Below are 21,952 nucleotides of genomic sequence, written 5' to 3' on the forward strand. Positions count from 1 at the left end.
ATTTGAGATGTCCTGAATAACCTAACTATTGAGCGGGTAATTGAACATTTAATACTAATGATTTGTCATATTGATTAAAAAAAAAACTTATAATGTAAGAATTGAAAAGTACCATATTTGTTACTAATAGATTTTCTTATGTATAATTTTAAGTATAATATTATTTCTATTTGAAAAGAGTAATATAATTACTATGTTTTATAACGATCTATTTATTTTATAGTTTATTTGGGAGTCTTATTCAGAAGAAATACGCAATGAATTGCTCGTGTGGTGCCAGAGGGGAAAATCTATTTGGATGGCTAGAGTGTCACTTATTTGTGGAATAGTTCGTGAGTGGCATATGGTTGATCGTGTTGTCAGACAATTTGGTTATCTCCAGCATGTACCTGGACCGTGTACTCACTTTCACGAACAATATTTTTAGCGTGATAATCAAAATAGAATAACACAAGAAGTTTTAAATATGTATAACGAAATAAAAAATTGGTGGAATACACGTCAGGAACATATTTTTTAGCCTCATCATATAAACAATCAATTAGAGTACATTCATTGGTATTGTAATCATGTTCGCATGTTAATTGAAAATCCAGAGCATGTTGTTCAAAGAGAATACCAACACATGGCAAGCAGATATGAGGCCTTGATACGTATATTCAAAAAACCTTGATACACGTCAGTTTTCTGTTTAATACATATAAATGACCATTTTTATTTTGTATTTTTAGGCTATGGCACATGAAATCATTTATCGGATGGTTCAATTGGTTTTAAATGATCCAAGAGCAGCTAGTGAGATGTATGAATTTGCATAAGAGGTTGCCCGTATTTCATTAGAATCAATGAATTTTGCCTATCTAGGAACACTATTGAGCTTTGCTTCTAATTATGCACCACCGACTCAATCTGCGGAATCACCACCAATGCAAGTTCGCCATCAGGGACGTCAATCTGTATCTAGAGATAGTACGCTTCAGGGTAGAAGAGGTGGTCGTAGAGCAGATAGTATGACAGATCGTGACGAAGAACCACATGATAATTTCGGCTTGTCTTTGGCTACTACTATCAAGGCCTATTATCCACATTTGAATTTGGTGAACCCTCGACAGTTGTCACTGATTTTTCACGCGAAGAAACAGTTGATTTTGTAACGCCACCTATTGTGCACTATGATTTTGCCCAATTAAGTGAATTTCATCATGCTCCCCAAGTTGAAATGCGTGAATTTTCATGAATAACTCTCCATTTACTGAGGCATTAAGCTTTTCTGATGTGAGTCGGTAATTCGTATAGTATATTTAATAATTTATGATTAATTAATTTATTATTATTTATTTAATTATATTTCATGTTATTACAGGCAACAATGTCCAATGCAGAAACTTCTCAACCATATGTATGATGTTGTTTCTTGATTTACATACTTCATTTTATTTGTAGTCTTAAATAATCTTACCTTTAAAAATATTTTTTGTAGGTTGTGAGAGAAGATGGTCGTCAAAGATCAATTAGGCCACACGTATCAATTTATTGTGGCACGGGTAGTCGTCATGATCATGTTGGGAGATAAAATTAATCAAAAGTTTTGTTGGTAGTTTCAAAAGGTCAAATTTAGGTAGGCTAATTTTTTCTAGCGTAATTTAGGTAGGCTCATTTGTTCTATTATTATTTAGGTAGGCTAATGGTCCACATTTTATTATGTTTAGATGAATTTAAAGTTACACTGTCATGAAAATTTTATATTATTCTGTTGTTACAGATAATCTGCATGTTGAAATGACTTTGCAACACTAATTGATCGTGCATTTGTCCGTAATTAGACAGCAAAACAGAAATGGTTTTTCTAAATTCTTTCTGTTTTTCATTTTAAGTTGGTACCTTGTTTCTTCAGTTAATTTCCTTGTCAAGTCAACAAACATAAATTAGCTAGCAGCAGAATATTTTTATTTTACTTTATTCCTAAGTTAGATTATTATTTTCTCCTTATTCTAAAACCTAAACAGGTACCTCCAAACACCTCACCCACAACCTTGTGAATACTTCTTGTCATAAAATTCCAAGTAGCTCTGTAATGCACGAATTTGAATGTAGTGTATTTAAAGCAGATATCAAAATCAAAAATTTGTTAAAGATATATTACATTAAAAATACTACATATAGATCAATAACACAACATAAAATAATATTACATGAAAGTCGCAAACTACTGAGCTCGTCTAGGACAACGTGCCTTAGTGTGACCTGTTTCTTTGCAAATACTACACTTTCTAGCCATGCGAGCCAGAGCAATATCCATATCATTCTTAAGTCGGATTTTTTCTTCAACATCAGATGTCCGCATATATTCAACGTTTGGGGCTGGCGGCCAATATCGTTCATCATTCACGAGGTAAAATTTACGACTATATGTTTTTTTGTATAGCTTGGTGTTGTAGTACTTGCTAACATATGTAATAGGTTCGATGCCACGAATGACACAAAACTTAATACAATGTGAGCATGGCATGTGATAATTCTTCCATTTTTCACAAAAACATATTTTTCTCTTGGCATTAACTGTGTGGATATTTTCACCCTTATCATCACGTGCAAAAGTAAAAATCTCAAATACCCCATCACCAGTTTGATAAGTCATCGTGTCAGTGTGCGATTGCACTCTCTCTCAATAATCTAAGAATTTTTTTTTCAACGACAAGAGGCCATGGCTTATTATTTTGTAATAAAGCATCAGAGTTCCGTAAAACGGTCAACAAGAGCTTTAAAAGTCATGCGAACCATAGCAGTCACTGGAAGCCCCCGAGCTTTCTTCAGCAAATCATTGTATGACTCGGATACATTTGTTGTCATGGCGCCCCATCTACGATCATCATCCTTATACATTATCCATTTATCTAGCGAAAATTTATCTATCCACATATGTGTTGCAGGGGACAATATCTTAATTTGTTCCATTCTTTGAAAAAACTTTCTTTCTTGATGCTCAGTGGCGGTCGACCACATTAAGTTCTCGAGCTCTCTATTCAAAATTTTCTATTAAAATTGACTTTCAAGTATCGAACACAAAATTTATGAAATGTGTGTGGTGGACTCAACCAATCATAACACTGAACACATTGTAATATTCCTTTATGACGATCAGAAATGAGATCAATTTTTTTCTCTCTCCGATAACATGCCTCCACAATAACTTAAGAAATCATGACCATGATTCAAAACTTTCACATGCAACAAGTGCATATGCAAGCGGAAGAATATTACCATTAGCATTAATCCCAACAGCAATCAATAGTTTCAAATCATACCTACCATAAAGATGGGTACCGTCTATTGAAATGACGGGCCTGCATTTAAAAGTCCAAAATAAAAATTTTAATATTTTCTCACCCTGCATTGTTGAAGAATAGTGCTCTCATTCAACAACAGTACCGGAATTGAAATATTGCAGTGCAGTCATGTAGCGAGGTAATGCTTTGAAAGAACTTTCAAAATCTCCATATACCATCACAAATGCTTTTTTCCGATCTCTTTGAGCTTTTCTATAATTGGGAGTAAAATGATGCTTTGACTTGATGACTTCTCGAACCGCCTTAATACTGATGTTTGGACTCTGCATAATATGTGGTACCAATGTAATAACAATCATATTGTTGTTTAGACTAAAATGATCTTCCTTGTAGTTATCAGTCAGACAAGTATGTGGTTGTATCATTTTTCCTGCTTTCCACATATCACTTGAAATCTCTCGAAAGCGAATCATCCATTTGCATCCCAACATGTGACGCTTGCACATAACCCTCCAACTCTTACTTTTGGATCTATCACAAATATACTCCTTTCTTTTTGGCCAAACCCATCGCCCGGCACCTTAAGTACGCACGATCTTTCACTTAGGCACCTCAAGTGGACATTGGTTCATTTTGGCACCTCAAGCGGCCTTAAAGTGTGCCACTTTGGCACCTTTTGCTGAATCAGCAAATTATACTGTGTACGTGTATTACACACGCCTGATGATGTGCCTGATGATGTGTAAAGTGACAAATAATATGCCGATACGTGTCATTTCAAAAAAAATAATTTTTAAATCAGTAATTCATTTATTTATTTTTAAAAAATCAATAATCACCCCTCCCCCCACCCAAACATCATCTTCTCCAAAATTCCTGCAACAATGTCCCCCTACCACCACCTTCTCCAAAATCATCTTCTAAATGCAGCAGTGCCACCCCTTCCACCCCCATACCCCACCCCCAACATTGTTTCTCTAACCCACCCCCACCCTCTAAAATTCTAAATTTTTGAAATTTCAAATTTCAACAAGAAAGCCATTGATGGACCTTCACTAAACACACAAAATTTATTTCCTCCTCTTTGTGATGATTCATGGCAGGCACCAAACCCATCTTCTTCAAACACCACAACCTCTCTACCCCACGTACGAATTCATCTACTTCAAAACACTCCTGCTGTCCCTCCAATTTTGTACACCATTAATAACATTTTTTTTTGCAAGCAAATAATAACATCATTAATAACAAACACCAAATAACATCATAAGTCTTTTCAAGCACATTTTTTCAAGAAAATAATAGGCAATCTCAACAAAATTTTTCAAGCGCACCATTAACATCATCATCATCTCAAGACGACCTATGAAGGCAATCTCAACAAAATTTTTGCCTCGAATTCCTTCAATTGTTGACAAGTTGATTGTGGATATTTCCTTCAATTGTGAAATCTCAACAAAATTTTAATAAAGAATGTTTGAAATGAAAATTTTCTCAAATTGTGAAGAAAAATATTAATGGTGAATAAAAGAGAAGAAAGAGTGAAGAAGAAAAGAGAATAAAAGAGAAGAAAGATTAAAAAAATTACAAAAATGCCCCTCAAACGCGCCTTCAATGCGTGTGTCACGCGCACCTTGTCAACTCAGCAAAAAGTATCAAAATGACACACTTTATACCTACTTGAGGTGTCAAAATGAACCAATGTCCACTTGAGATGCCTAAGAAAAAGATCATGCGTACTTAAGGGGCCTAGCGATGGGTTTGACCTTTCTTTTTTTAAGACTATACATTCTCACAACATCTTTCATTTGTTTCTAGTTTCTGAATAACATACCTAATTTCATATAGATTCAAATAAGTATTAGTCGATAAAAAAATGAAATTAATTATTTTAAAAATTGTAGTTAGCAAAAATCTAACCTGTTTAAATGAATTCCGGATTCTTGAAATTTCAAAGAGTAGCTTGATTGGAACTATCATCACATGTGTACTCAAAATCTTTTGCGCTTTCTTCGGTATTATCCAAATATGAAATTTCCATTGATGGATGACTAACACTACGAGCAACTAGAGTTGCATCTTCTCCAATGATATTATCATCACCGGACGTTTCAACATCATCCATTGATTCATGTTCTGAAGGTCCATCACTGGCTGATCCACGTACTCCATTATCAGCTATGTCATCATTATTTTCCATAATTTGTGTAAGCCGAGTCAGTGTACCTTCAAAATCATTACATCTATAAAACAAAAAAAATTTAAAAACTTAATAGGACAACGTTCAATTGATAGAAAAGAATGTTATATTTATAAATTTAATTTAATTTACATTCAATTGATTAAATTAAATTTATAAATTTTTGAACGATAGGACAACGTTCAATTGACGCATATATATATCAAGACTTGTTAAGTTAATGGAACTACTAAAAATCTTAATAGTACGGAGAAATATAGATAAAGAATCATCATTCGAAATACAAGTCTCACCGTGCGTTATAACTCCATTTGGAGTAAAAGACATTGGATATCGTCCCGTGATAACCACTACATCTTCTGCATCAGTTATACCCATTTTATTTCTTAGTAAGTGTTGCAACTGCTCATATTTAAGAGATAGTAAAAATATTTGTACAACTATAGACGACCGACTATATTTTACAGAACCAGTTTCATATAAAATTTTACCACCCCAATATAAATTTACTCTGTATGTTGATTCATTTTTTTATACCAAAAATTATAGGCTGAATAAAAATAATATTTGAGTGAAATTGTATTGTAAATTGAAATCGGAGTGTGGAAACTCATGCAAACCCCAATATATAAACATTGGAACACGCTCATGCAAACTTTAAAACAACAACTCACATGCATGCACTATTCACTTCTCATGCATTATTGTCTAAAAGGCTGCCTTATTCATGTTATGGCATAAAAATTCAAAGGTTGCATGCACAATTCGTGTCTCATGCATTGTCTAAAAAGGCTGCCTTTATTCACATCAACAATAAAAATTCAAAGACTGCAGAACTGACAACAAGCATCAAGTCGCGTCAGGGACAACGACTTACAAGTCGCGACTGTCCGGACGACTTACAAGTCGCTATGGACTCGGCGACTTGTAAGTCGCTGGCTCCCAACAATTTGTCCGTTTTGATATTTTTTAAAATTCGTTGTTTTCTTTGATATTTTTGATAAAAAATAGCCTTTTTGACTCCAAATTCAAGAATTATTGAATTATTGTATCTATATTATTGCATTGAGATCCTACATTATAAATTTTTTTTTTTAAGTAGGATTTTATAAGATTCCTCTACAACTCATATTCTAACACTAACAAAGGCTTCCATCCCTCTTCCTAAAAAGTAAGTAATCTATTTAAGTCTAGTCACACACTATAAAAGTTAATCAAGTGGTTCTCTGTTTTCAAAAATCACGGAGTAGCTATCACAAACTAAATTTTTTTAGCAAATTCAGGAGGAAGGCTCCTCCTCCATCTTCACTATATTCAAAATAATTGAATTGTTGGAATATGTCACACCCTTAAGAAAAAAAAAATTTAAGACATAAATTGTAGGTTATCTTTTACTATTACCCTTTTAATTGTTCTTAAATTACTCTCTTAGAAAATTTGAAGTATTTAAGAACCTTATTAAATGAAAGGGTAAAATTGAAAGAAATTTCCAACATGTTTCTTGAAAAATGTACAATTCATTTATTTTGAACATTAAAAAATAGCTCAACAATTCATTTATTTTGAAATAGAGGAAATGTTATTTATTTACCTAGATATCACAAAAAATTTGACACTAAAATTTATGATAATTATTTCAAATGTAGATTAAATATCAGGGTAAACAAATTTGTGACATCTAAGCAAAAAGTTTGGATGTAATAACTATCTATTTGAACAATGCGTTTTTTACTTTCAGAAAAAATGCATAAAATAAAATTGGCTAATATATCATAATTTTAGGCGAACAATTCTTTTGCCTAAAAATTGAAGCTCTATTAAAGTTCACTATAAATTTGACTCCAAAAACAAAAAGAAAATCGAAAGAATTAATGAATTTTAAAAAGGAAAAATTACAAAAACTAGCATTCTTAAGACTATAATTACAATAAATAGCAATACTTTTTCAAAATTACAACTTATAGCAAAAGTAACAATATTTTACCCACTTCATAGTAATAGAAGAATATGTATTTTTCAGTTGTGCATATGAATTTATGAGTAATACATATATATTTGTATATGTATTTATATAGCAACATTTTACTTAAATACAAATACAATTTGCTATTTTTCGTAATTATGAAACTGCTGCTATAAAAGTTATAATTAAGGCTACAGAGTTGCTATTTCTGAAATTTTCCCTTTTAAAAACCCATTTTAAAATATATATATATTTTAAAAAAAAAAATACATATGAACAAAATATTTATATGAGATGATTGTTGAGTTTTTAAGAAGTGTGAATGGAAAATAAATAAGTGTTCTTTTGAAAAGACACCAAGAGAAAGAATGCAATTTGAATAAACACCTTTTCAGATTTGATGATTATATTATGACCTTTTCAAAGGATTGTGATTTTTTCGAAGAGTTGCACCTTTTTCAAAGAGTTGCACCTTTATGAAAGGTGCATCTTTCTGAACCATTGTTTGTCTTCATGAAGCAATACCTTGATGGCTATAAGTATCTAAATTTTTCCTCAGGTGTAGATATGAAATTTTGAAGAAAAAATACTCCTCTTTCTTAAAAAAAAACTCTAATGTGATTTGCTATTGTTGAGTGTGTTTGTAGTTCAACAGAATTTGAGGTATCATTATTCTATAGAAGTGATTCATCTTATCCTGGGAGGATATATTCCATAACCTCGGATACTTGAGGGGAATAATTTTCTTAAGGACACACCGTGAATTCGGTAGGCTTGAATCTTTTTGTTTCATCTCTTTTTTTTTAAAGTTGGTTTTACTATTTTTTTTAGAAAATAGTTTGAACTTCATATTGACAGTTCTTGAACTGTTTGAACTTGTGTTTGAAGTTCTTGAAACTTCATTTTGATAGTTTATAAGTTGGTTGAACTTGTGTTGAAGTTCTTAACATTTGAGTTTTCTATTTTCAAGAAAATAGTTTGAACTTCATTTTTTATTGTTCATAAGGTGGACTGAACTTATTGTTAAAAGTTCAAAATTATAAATACGAAGTTTAAACTACATTTGAATGTTCATATGTTAATTTGAACATGGGTTTGAAGTTATTGTTAAAAAATATAAATTTTATTAAACCTGAAAAAAAAAAAAAAAAAAACAATCATGTGGGTGGTAAAGACTATCAAACAATTAAATCGATAGAGATAATTAAAGACTATTGATAGTTTACAGAAATCTAAGTAAAATTTATTAAATTTAGGGGGTCTTTAGATAATTTGTCAAACAAAAAATGTCATGATGAGAACTAAAAAGTTTACTCAGTTTTAATAGGTGATTCATCAACTTAATTTCTTCTTTATCAGGATAATAAATAAATAACTGCACAACGATAAAGAAAAAAACAAAGTAAAACTTGCATATTTTTCTAATGCATCCAAAAACATCTAAACATCGTCTCCAAACCCAACTCCATATCACTTGCTTGACTTTTTTAATTACTTCATCACTTAAATGTATGTATGTTGATATTTTCTATGATCGAATTCATAAGTCATGGCGATACAAAATGGGGTGAAGAAAAAAAAAAGGGGAGGTGTAACCCTAGTTTCTTTTTGTCCTTATACTCCTCTCCTAATTTTCTGAGCTGTCGTTTCATTCAGACATAGATATTCGATAATTATTTCAATCTCACCTTTTATATGAGATGAGTAATAACACAAGATTTTGATACAAAATAATATTACATCACATCAAATAGGAAATATATAGATTAATCTCTAAATTGATACTAGCGTATTTCGATTTTCGCCTAAATCCTTTGTACCAAAAGACCCCGTAAAGATATTCTTTTTACTCGTTACTCTAATGAATTGTCACCCTCTTTATTAATTTTGGTTAATTTTCAGAATAAGTTATATTTAAATTATAGCGTTCAAGTTATGTGTGGTTATCTTTTTAATCTCGTGTATCAACATGTTTCGTCTCGTTTATGGCTTCTACGTTCTAAGAAGAAAAATTGAAATAGCAATATTATCGAGCTGACAAACTACAAAATCTAGTGCTTTGGGAATAGAATCTTCCTAATAAATATATTGTGCAGGCGTACATTCCGATTCCAATCCGATCTCAATATATTTTTGGAATCGGAGTGCACGCCTGCACAATATATTTATTGGGATCAAAGTGCATAGTACATGGACCGTGTGAGTTCCCCATGGTTCCTGATCTTGAAGCTATTGCTCGGAAGGTGTGTACACAACATATGCATTGCATTCATATATTTTTGGTTCAGATTGAGTAAGGTGTATTTGTCGACTTTGTACTATTTATTAAGTACTTGAATATCCATTACTTGTTCTCACTGTATTGAGAATTTCTTGGACTGTGTTATGATATCCTTATGACTGCTAAACTTGATTATTTAGTTAGATTAAGGTGGCTTTGCTTAGTGCAGGTTGTATGTTTGTTTTTAGATGATTGACGTAGTGTCACTTGTCACCACTTTGAATTAGGGTCGATCGATGATGCTTGCTGAGTATACGTGGTGCCGTACTCACCTTTACTTTTTCTGCATCTTACGTACAGATACAGATCTGACAACCTCCGCACATTGATTCCTGTGGTTTCTTCTTGGTTAGCGTGCAGATACAGATCCAACAACCTTCGGACATTGATTCTTGTGGTTTCTTCTTGGTTAGCATCATTGGAGATTCGAGGTAGCTGTTATTGGCTTTAGAGACTACTGAAATCTCCTTCAGCCTTATATTTATGCATTTTTTCGCATTTTAAAATACTCACACTTTCTTTGGTTTTGTATCTAGTGGCTGGCTTGTTGGATTATCTATATTTAGATTTTACTAGCTTATTAGTCTACTTATGAGAAACTAAGTTTGAATGCATCATACATCACATCTTTTAATAGGAAAAATTCAGTACATACAGTGTGGCTTGTCCCGTAGGGAGGAGGTTCAACCACGACAGAGATTTCATCCTGTGATGCTACAGATTCTGTGTGGTCATCTTTTATCTTTTTTGTATGAGTCTGCACAATAGTTGTGAGAAATAAACGTAAGAAAATCAAGTATGCGACCTTATATTAGGGAGAAACTTTTCCTGAAGAGAATCAGTATGTAGGTAATATTATTCGGGATTTGTTATGTTCTTGTTATCTCCGCTTCTATAAGTTTGGGATGTTGTTTTTGAAATTGGGTTCTTGGTTTACCTATCACGGAAGATAGGATAGGTGCCATCATGATCTCAAATTTGGCCGTGACCGCGTGACGATCGGTAAGTAGGTATAGAACAGATGATTTAGTTTTCCTGCTTATTGCTTGAGTTTTATTACTGAGCAGATATAAAGAGCACATCACAACTCTTTAGTACTAAAAAGATTTATTATAACTAATATCAATCAAATACTTTGTTTTAACCATTTAACAATTTGGATTTGGTTCTTTTAGAGTTATGACCCGAATTTTGTTGGTTCGGCTCCTGAAAGTTTCGCGGTGCGACTCATGTTTGTAATTTTCAATGGGGTCTGTGGCGGTAGCGTAGGAATAGGCCCTGAAAGTTTCACGGTGCGATCCATGTTTTTAGGCCTAGGACCTATTTGTACGCACATACTATGTAAATGCGATTTAATGGGTTATTTTCATCATTCAGAAAATTCAGCTTTCTTCCACATTGTACTCTCTCTTTATTACAGTGAAACCTCCTCTGTCTCTACCCGTGATCTTTTCCGAAAGAATTTTCATGTAAATTTATGTGTTATTCTTATTATTTTTGGGTTGCATATTCTGTCCGAATCATAACAGGTTCAGGTTTGTATTTTAATTGGATTAGGAATTGGTTTTATCTTAAGTTTTAGGCGGTTAGTGTGTAGAAGTCAAATTCTAGTTCTAGTTATTACAAGCCATGTAGGCTTCAAAAACCAAGAACCAAACCCAAATAGGTTTGAAGTTTGCCTTTGAATTAAACAACTGATCAACCCATATAAATACCATAGCCCACACCTTTCTCAAGCATCCTGCTTTTTAAATAAAAACAAACAAACTTCCCTCATGGCATCAACAACATATGGTGACGAATTCGAGGTCGTTATCTTGAAGTCTTCCAATGGGGACGAATTCAAGCTCAAAAAATCCATTGCCGTGAAGTACTCCGTAACAATAAGACACATGGTGGCACTTGATGTTACTACTAGCATCATCCCAATTCCCCATGTTGACACACAGAATCTATTCAAGATCGTTGAATACCTCGAGATGCATGGAACAACAGAGGTCTCAGGTTCAAACGATGATGAAGAAATCAAGAGCTACGACGAGAAGTTGGCGACCGCCGCCAGCTTCAAATCCCTGTTGGACTTTGTATGGGCTGCAAAGTACCTTGGGATTAAAGGTTTGAAGGAGCTTTGTACAGAAGAATTTAATCAGAGGAGAAAGGGCAAATCACGTACGGAGATACGCAACACATACCATGATATAACGCGCGATTTCACTAAGGAGAAAGAGCAAGTATTTCACAAAGAATTTAAATGGGCCTTGGGAGAAGAACGTATAGATTTTGTCTCAATTCTTACTATTATTACAATGATTCTGATGATGGCTTCTGTTGCTTTTGGTGTTGTTCCATTACGTAAGGTTTAGTTTTTTAGCCGTAGTTAGTATTTTAGTTATGATGTTATGTTAGTATTTAGAGTACAGCGTTTTCACGTTATTAGTCAATTTTAAATATTAATAGCTAGTTATTGTGTTCAAGAGATTTACTTAAAATTTGGATTGGAATTTGCATGAGCTGTTGACAGTCTGATTTTAACCTTTTGTTCGCTTTAACCAATAGTGCAGTAATAGAAGTGTTAATTTGTGTTTTGTGTGCCAAACCAAAATTTTCAAATCCAATATGCAACATGTGTAGGCTGTAGCTAAACCTAAAACCACAACATATGTAGCTAATGAAAACTCGATTGGTTGGTTCCAAGTCTGGATCTCAGACTTGTTAAATTATCATGGTCCAAATATCAAAAAAAAAAAAGAAAAATAATGACAGCATGATAGAATAATCTCTATGCATCAAACTATGCAATTTCATTACTCCATTATGCAAAAACTATAAAACTGTTTGTCTCTTCTTTATTTTTTTCAGCTCAAAATTGCCCATGTAATTAGGAGTTCGTAATAATGATGAATCAGAACCCAAAAATCTTTGGAATTCAACATAGGATGAATGACGAAAATGAAACATATATATTATTCATCGACTACGAAAAAACCACTACTGTTTCATGCATCCCAAGCATTAATTCAAGGTGAATAACCGCCACACTTCCTCTATAGTCTGAGAAACATACGGGCGAATCTACCATTGAAGTTAGGGGTTCGACACAACCTAGTAGTGTTGGCTAACTTATATTCGTGTTAAAAATCCACTTAATATGTCTTAGAATTCAAAACTCGTAAACTTAAAATCTTGGATCCGCTCTGGATTTAGATCATATAAGCCTTGTATTGTATGAACCACAATGTGAGCACTTGTGATAGTGCCAGTGGAAGGGAGCAGTTCCTCTCTTTTGACAATCATTGCATAATATAACCTGTATGTAACCTTCTCAGTGTCAAGAGGATTGATATCACATTTACCCCAATTCAAAAGATATTCATACATGGAAACAAAATACTCCCTCCGTTTCAATTTGTTTGTCTGATTTTTACTTGACACGGAGTTTAACAAAGTTTACTTAAGATATGTGGAAAGTACCAAAATGTCCTTTAATCTTTATGATCTTAAACATGTTATGTGGAAAGTTGAAATTAAAGAATTGCCAAAAAAGAAAACAGACAGTCTTTCTAAATGGACTAAAAGACTAAGTAAAACAACCAAATTGAAACGGAGGAGTATGATTTAAATGAACCTGAATCTGGCCAGCGTACTCCTCGGGAATTTTTTCCCCGGACAGAAATGCATCTAACATCTCAAAAAGCTCCTGAAATTAGCTGCATAATCAATACATTTTCTAACCATGGACCAGTTTAATGATCTTTCTGGCTAAATAGTTTACTGACCTTCACGTCCCCAATTGTCTTGCTACAGATTGGGCATGTGTAATGCGTAAAAGTGTAGTCCTTAAATGTGTATTTGGAAAGGAAGAAAAGATCAGCAATGCAATCTGAAAGATCCTATAGTTTTAGTTAAATAAGGAACTTTGTATGAGTTTAATACCTGAAAACATGTCGAGTGCATGAAATGACCACAAGGAAGTCCCTTAACTGGAGAGGGTGAATTGAAAATGTCCTCATGGCAGATTGGACAGTTATCCTCCAAGCACTTTTCTCGACATGTGTGAATAGAGAGAAACTTTGACATACAAGCGTTGCATGTCATGCAATGAAAGTATCCGATGCCTAATCCCTTCCCCAATCGGCACAAATTGCAGAAAGGGCAGTGGTATATCTGTCTGTTCAAAAAGTTGTGCAAGAATTAATGAACGAAGCACTTTGCAGTAATTTGTTGGAATAGACATCATGCTTGTCTATGAGGTTTAAAATAGCTGCCTTTTATCAACGATTACAAACAAAAACAGCTCCTTATTTGCATGAGCGCACTTGAATCAAGACTAGAAAGGAATAATAAATCATGACAGACTGAACCAGGCCTATTGAAGATTGCCTGCTCAAAAGAGAAGAAAGTTTTGTGGCTAGAGAAGGCACAAATATAAGGTTGATCTCTAGATACTAGCAGCACCAACCACATTTCACTTTTTTCGCCAAAAACTGTTCTCTGAAGCATCTCTTTCTATTTCGTATTAGTAAAATACTGACCATGAGGATCATTTATTCAACTAAAAGATTTCTTGCTTTAAGCCTGTGAAAATATGACCTTGTCCTTAATTCCAGAAGCTAGCTCTTGAGGGGAGGATTCCCAAGACTATATAAGAAGATCACAACCTATTTCCTTAAACAATGTTAACACTCCTCACACACTCAAGATTCAACTATGGAGCATGGATACGGGGGCTCCATCATTGAGAAACACAAAAACATGCATTGATAAGTCTTGCTTTAATACCATGTGAAGATACGACCATTGGATCTAACTCAATCCCAAAAACTAGTCTTGAGGGGAGGATTACCCAAAATCATATGAGGTGACCACATCCTATTCCATCAACCAATCCAGGACTTAACAAAGCCTTTTCTTTGGGTTAAAAGTAACAGTCATGAAGTAGCACTCTACAAGAGAAATTGTGATTCTATATCCCATACATGACTTCTTAAACATATTCACTACAAATTTGTAACTTGATACACTTTGAGATAGAATCTGCAACTTGGATAGTGTAACTTCTTTTATACACTGTCGGTGTATAGAAGTTTAAACTCTAACTTTAGGCAGCCACAGCCACTGATTACCCATTTATGAATTTGCCACTTTAGCTGCTACTAGCACTAGGAATTTTTTGGTGAGGGGACTTGTTCCCCACAAGGTTAATAATGTAAACCCGATTTTCTCACCTGTCGTCATCAAACACTTTGCATATTCGGCAGTAGTATTTAGCCATGGAGAAATTGTTGCATGAGAGTGTTGAGCAAATGGGACAGATAGGTTGTATTTTCAAGCATTTCATGCACATCATCTGGGTGATAGATTTTCTGCAAGCATATCATAAGCATAGTTTGAGTATGTTAAACAGCAGAAAAAAAAGGAAGTGTTGAAATTACCAATAGGCATGGAGATCAAGTGCACACCACCACACCTGTCCAGACAGTGATCCGTAATTTCATCATGACACCGTATGCATGGAAAAAGCTCATTACAACATGGGGCAAGTAGCTTGCAGTTCCTCTTGTAATGCTTGCAACCAAAAACTGATTCCGTTTTATCACGAAATGACGGACGTCGACCAGTGACTGTCTCCTTATCTTTTGCAGAAGCAACCTCTGAATGAGACTTCTCCTGTGTCAAATTCCATTGACTGAAAGAACCCCATACAAAGTTAAATCAAATAAAACCATTTGAATATTTAAATGTCAACAAATTCCATTACAATGATTCTAGAACAAATGTAGTTCACTGTATAATGTTTCAATAATCCAAAAGAAAATTGACTTTGTTTTTCCTAACATTCACTGGTGAAAGTTCAATTATTCATCATCCCGGATATCTCCATATTATTAAACGTTCTAACATACATTATTTAAGTGCAGTCGAACAATTTTAGGAGTTACGTTCTGGAAGAACTTGTAGGAAACGATAAACCAAAAAAATACATAATGCACACCAGAAAACTAGATTATGCAGGAACCAGGTTTTGTATCCTCTCTGATTGGTGCTACAATTGCCAATCCAGATCCAATAGAAAGCACTACATAGAAATGATGCAGAAACCAGGACTAGAGACTGAATTGATGATGTACGTGTATTATGCACTTAAGTCATCTATATAGTAATGCTGCTTAGACGTTGTGCATTTTTCTTCATGCTTATACAGTTCTCTTATACTAGTAATTATGTAACCATATATTGCTGCTTTCCAGGAAAGAAGCGAACGAATTAGAAGTTTAAAATGTATTTGCCTCATTAGTAAGCTCTGCATGAGGTGTGATTTCTTTTCAGAATCCAAAGAGGAGTCACATGATACTCTTCTTATTACGTCAACCAGCTTGTCCTGAGTCAGCATTAGATGGCACTCCTTTTGCCTTGACTGGTCATATGATTTTATATCCTGACAAGTTGTCTCTCTCTGATCAGAAATGTCAATTGCGTCGTTGCATCTTTTCTTGTCAACCTCAGTAGAATGCTGTAGTATATCTCCGGATCGATCAACATTTTTGTTTCCCTTGGCAGTCTGGGTTTTATCTGCAATGAAAGATCCAGAATGATCAAAATCATGATCAGCAGACTCGGCCGGTGAAAAGTTCTCCCCTTTTTTGTTGCAGACACTTGAACTCCTGAAATCATCTCTTGACAAATATGTAGATACAACTTCTAAAGGATCAACAGCCAATGCGAGAGAAACCTTTGACACCTTTTCTGCATTTGCTGTCTCATCTCTCTTTATACCTTCCCACCACTCTCCCAACCACTCAAAAAACTTTGTATTCTTTGTGACTTTGCGCCAGATTGACATAATTCCATGTTGTTCTTCTGATGTTAGAGATGCCATCAACCAGGGAATCATTTCTTGTAGGCTCTCCGCTTTGGTTCGTCCAAGCATGTCTCCAATAATCTTTTCTTGTTCCTCAACAGAAAAATGTTCTTCGAATAGAGGCCAAAGTTCAATTTCTTCACGGTAGATGTGGTCAGTGAGTGTTTTGTGCATAGATATGCATGTATCATGTAGACTTAAGCAACAACTTTTGTATTTCAGCTTATTACTGTCAACCATGGCTACAGCACCTCGGGGACCTGTGATCTCATTTAAGATGATAGAAATTTTGTCGAATTGCTTAACCTCCAATTTATGGTCAATGCCATATGATTGGCTGACATTTCGGAGTTGTCCCCTAGATTCCAAGGCAGGAAAGGCAATTTCATCCTCCGACTTACTATGCAGTTGATAGAGAAATTGTACGTGATGGAAGTGTCTTTTAAATTCAGCAAGGAGTCCCACATCGTCAGCCAACTTAACCGACAGAGAAAGAACATACTGCAAATCTTTTTTGAGGGCTCTGTGGAAGAAATGGAAAAAGTCAATTGGTTTTACATCAAGTCTGGAAAATCGCATTCCATCAGCAGAAGTTTCAGGAAGGCAGCACAAGTTTTTCAGTGAATCAGAGAAGAATATATGAAGATTGATCCCATTAGAATAAGCTGTATCATGCTTCCCAATGTTGTCAAGTGTAGAAGGGCGATAAGATCTAGCGTTATTTGATGTCATGGATGAATGCATTTCCGAGTGCGAGGAAGAACTTCCAGAATTCTTGCTCCACTTTTCAAACATATAGCTTCTGCTACTGAACATTTCGTCCAGATCTTTTCTAAACTTCTCAACGGAGATTTTACCAGAATAACCCATCCGAATCCAGTCATGTAAGAGAGTAGCATATGACTTGTTAACAACAGCAGATCCCAACTGTATATTGTTCAGAATCATTTTAGACTCGTCATCGGATAAATGAGCAGAGAACCAAATAATCACGCACTTTAGCAATCCAAGTGGTAACATCTGCAGGCTCCTGTACAATAACCAAAGCTGCAATTCATTACTGCAGGTCTCTCTAATGAACACAAAAACCTAAAAGAAACCAGAGGAACATAAGTCAACATAAAGTCTTAACAAAATAATTAAAAAAAAAAAGTTAATTAGTCCTTTGGCATGCCATTTGCCTGCTATGTTTGAGAATCATTATGTTATGGTAAAATTCACCCGGAAAGGCAGCATACCTCGGTATCTAGAAACTGCAGCTTTTTGTTTATCCTCCCAACAAATGATTCCACTTCCTGGCAAAGCATATCTACGAAAACCCTTAATTGTATCCCCTCGTGCAGCTTATAGTATAACAATCTTTGCAGTTCTTCAATTTGACTTCTTTCAATAAATTGTTCATGAAAAGTCGAGGGGGAATCCTTGTTCAATTGATCTACCAAGGGATAGTAGATTTGATCCAGTGCATTGCTATAAATTAAAGAAACACTCAGACAACAAAACAATAAACATGAAATTATCTTATGTCTGTCGAATCTTGAAATGATAAAGCAGTATTTGAATGGCTATTTATCCAGCATTTGTCACTTCTGTCATAAGTTGCGGAGCATTTGACGAAAAGCAGAAGCAATTAAGAAAGTTGGTTACTTTACCTCATGAAAAATTATCATAGTAGTTGCTTAGGATAATATAAAATGACTATGCAAAATCTCAAAGACCATACGAAAGGTGGGGTTACATTACTGTCAAAAGGGAATAAGATCACATTGACTTATCAAGTACAAGAATTTAGCTGCAGCTTTACTGAATGAGCATGCCCCACTACCTGTAGAATGCGAACACATCTGCAAAAAACTTCAATTGTGTAATCACTGATAACAAGGTTGAAACACAAAGCGAGCTTCTTAATTGATATAGTTCCTTCATAATTACTCTTAGATCTCGCGTAATAGCAGCATGCCAGATATGAAAACCACCAATTGGATTATGTCCTTCTGAGATCTTCTGCTGCTGCTGCATTTCCCTACTCTTAACCATTTGCACATCCATTTCAAATATGTACTTCATGTTGGCTTTTCCATAAAGAATTTTTGCTCCTTTTTCATATTTTATGGAGGAGCACGAAGATGCTTCCTTGTTATCATCAAGCCATGAGATGAAGACCTTCAAAGTTTGAAGAAAAAAAATAGTTAGATCGAGGAATTAGGACTTCAAACTTATATCGATGGAGAATTTCTTTAAATCTCTACCTCGCGAATAAGTTTTTCTTCAGGTATGACTATATGTATGAAATTCAGAAAGTCCACCTTTTCATGTGAAGAAATACTAGCAGTAAGCCAGGGCATAAAATCCTCCAGTATCATTAGAGGAACGCTACATAGGTATTGCCAAACAAACGTAGCCTGCTCTGTGGCAGAGAACTTGTGTATCATTAATGGAAAAATCTGCATGAAATTTTAAGAAAGTCAGTGTTGGCAATGTGAATCTCACTGTCCATGTCGCTCCATTTGAGCCTGTCTCTGTGCAATATTATAAAAACATAGTTTCTTCAGTACTATAAGCTCTTTACATTTTTCTATTGGCATATAAATCTCTTACAAGACTAGATTAAGTTGATACAAGTATTTCAGAAAATTTTTACGTCTCTGAATTGCTTTCACCCTTCATTAAGTGATACTCTAGCTTCAGCTGCTACCGGATAGCATAGAAGAACTAAGATTTCAGCGCAATTTGTTTAAGTACCGTATCTTTCCATCAATAAAGAAGGATTAAAGATTCAACGGAAAGAACTAAATTGGTGCCTATATAGGGAGAAAAGTATCAGAGTATCTGTGTTGCATCATATAGTTATCCGTGGTAGCAATTGCCTTTGACTATCGACTGTTGGTGATAATCCTGATTTTTTTGGCATGCAATGCTGTACACTAAGTATTACACACTTCATCTGAGAACTTGAAGATGTTACATCACTCACACATCTATCATTCTCCATGTTTGCAATAGAGAAATGAGAACTCATTTTATCCAATAAGCAATAGGACATTGTATTTCGGAACAAATAGAGGCCTACGAGCGAGAAATTGATTACTGTTTAGATAAAAAAATATATAATGAAGATTTGGAGGTTACCTGCTCCTCTTCTTTCTGCATATGCTGAGAAATGGTTGTCTGGATGGTACCTATGCTACATGTAAGGTCATTAAACAGCACGGAAACATCCTCTTTATCCTTTTGTAAGCGATCCAAGCAATCGAAGATGGAACTGAACAGAACATCTATACTATTGTGTTCAAGTGAATATGTGAAAACCACATTCTTCACTTGTTCATCTAGTGCTTGAAAAAGGACCTGTCAATGTTAATATTCAGATTTTGGCTTAACAAATCTGCAACAGGTAATATCTTAAGAAATGCCAGTACTTTTATCAGAACTTTCCGTGAGCCGAGTATACCGTTGAAAAATGACATTTCTTGGTGCAACTACCCTCAGTATCTTTCTTTTTGGTCATAATATCAATAATTTAAGTAGCATTGCCCTAAACCTATGTTGCTCGGACTCTTCAAAAATGTCAATGGATGCGTGTTGGAATCTCCAAAAATAGTATAGTTTTGGAGAATCCGACACGGGTGCAGCATTGAAAATGAAGAATCCGTGCAACTTGGGGTCTTCGCTAATGTTTCACACAATTCAACGTGCTATCAGAGTTGAGTCTGAGCACACTTACACTTTGTTTGGATGGTGGTTACCGATGGTATAGTATGGTGTCGTTACTAAGCTCACCATGTTTGTTTTGATTGTTTCTTAAAATATATGTTATGGTATAGTTTGATTCCTAGGTAACCATGAAAAGCCTCACTTTATGTAATCATCGATTTGGTGGTATTGCGTGATTACCTTAAATTTCTTTCTCATTTCACCGTTACTATTAGTATTTTAAAATCCTATTTTATCCTTTGTCCTACCTTTTCATAGTAGCCCTGCCCCGTATCCTACATTTGTAGTAGGTTTACTCTTCAAATTATTGATCTATGAGATTATGTAACGATGAAAAACGATACAATCTATCCAAAGTTGTATTCATCAAAACTACCAGTCCAAGTTGTCATCTTTTTTAGTTTTAAGCTATTTTTTGACCAAAAAAAATTCAAGGAAAAGGTGTCGAAGAGAGAGAAACAATGGAGAAATTAGTGATGGAGAAAATCTAATGGAGGTGTGAATTTTTGCTAGTGTAAACGTGGTTGTTTGTATAAAAATATACAAAGGTCAAATTTGATAAGTTTTTGAATAGTTAAAGGACTAAAACTGATAAATTTATATTTAAGGGACTATTTTAGACCTACTACTATAGATAAGGGACCATTTATGCCCTTTTCTCCGCAACAACCATCCAAACAGAGTGTTTCCCCCTTTTCAATGAACAATATGTGGCTTTTGGTGTTTACAACAACAACAACATAATATAGAATGTAGGCAGACCTTTATTGGACAAAGAGGTTGTTTCGGATAGACCAACGGCTTTAAAAAGTGCAATCAAAGTAAGATATAAAGAAAAGTAACGACAGCAAAATAGCAAGATAAACTTAGCAATTGAAGTTACGCATATTAATAATAAAAATGAAGAAATAATGTTTCTTCACCCTATAATTTGAACCTATTAGGTAATTAAGTTGTCTTATTTTTCAGGTAACTAATGTCTACATGGTCATTAAACAATGTTAGAATTAAAAAATGTTGTGAGCTCTGCACAATTCAATACTCTATTATTTACCTCATCTTCAGCAGCACAATGGTACTTATAAACAATTTTCAAGAAATGTAACCTCCTGCAAAGTTCATCAACTACTTGATCACCACCAGTACTACTATCCAAGGCTTCAACTGCTACACGACGAATCTGAGCAAGCTCAGTTTCAACAGCTTTATGAGAAAGAACGAAAAACAGTATAGGTGATTCAACTAATAGTTGCACATAATCATCATCATCATCCTTCTTGGTACCCATTTAGCACCATGTGTCATGAATGGCAAGAGAGACCAATTTGGTAGTAGTAATGGCAGCATTTGAAAATGATGACTCAATAATAGATTGATTAATTGGCTCTTCTGAGTTGAGAGGCCTATTTGGTGCCTCTTCTAAGTTTCAATATCTTTATTTGTTTATTTGCCATGCCTCATTGCCTTGTACTAGTATACAAGGAGGAGGGAGTATTTTATTTGTTACGTGTGTATGTTTCATGTTTCTTAATAAATTTTTTGATGTTGTTGATTTGGTTTGATGTGAAGCTTACCTAACCACTCGTTGGATTATGTAACCATATTGATTTGGACCACATGTTTTTGTTTGAGTGGGTAAAAGTTCCAC

The 21,952-nt window shown here is 34.4% G+C and overlaps 2 protein-coding genes across 2 annotated transcripts; one reads left to right on the plus strand and one right to left on the minus strand.

The window, feature by feature from the left end:
* The first annotated feature begins 11,506 nt into the window (after positions 1–11,506).
* Positions 11,507–12,094, plus strand: LOC107873934 (SKP1-like protein 1B). Its single transcript, XM_016720854.1, has one exon. It carries the CDS (start codon positions 11,507–11,509, stop codon positions 12,092–12,094), a length of 588 nt encoding a protein of 195 aa, XP_016576340.1.
* A 576-nt stretch (positions 12,095–12,670) lies between these two features.
* On the minus strand, positions 12,671–21,835 carry LOC107873933 (zinc finger protein BRUTUS-like At1g74770). The gene is made up of 12 exons (XM_047413913.1): positions 21,359–21,835; positions 19,720–19,938; positions 18,840–19,034; positions 18,416–18,753; positions 17,829–18,060; positions 16,019–17,679; positions 15,199–15,417; positions 14,957–15,094; positions 13,665–13,899; positions 13,508–13,567; positions 13,357–13,428; positions 12,671–13,038 (listed from the first exon to the last, which is right to left on the minus strand). The coding sequence occupies exons 1-12, from the start codon at positions 21,590–21,592 to the stop codon at positions 12,937–12,939; spliced, it is 3,705 nt and encodes a 1,234-aa protein (XP_047269869.1). The 5' UTR covers positions 21,593–21,835; the 3' UTR covers positions 12,671–12,936.
* Between the last annotated feature and the right edge of the window lie 117 nt (positions 21,836–21,952).

The sequence above is a fragment of the Capsicum annuum genome, chromosome 6, assembly GCF_002878395.1.
Source record: "Capsicum annuum cultivar UCD-10X-F1 chromosome 6, UCD10Xv1.1, whole genome shotgun sequence".
In the NCBI taxonomy this organism is placed as follows: domain Eukaryota; kingdom Viridiplantae; phylum Streptophyta; class Magnoliopsida; order Solanales; family Solanaceae; genus Capsicum; species Capsicum annuum.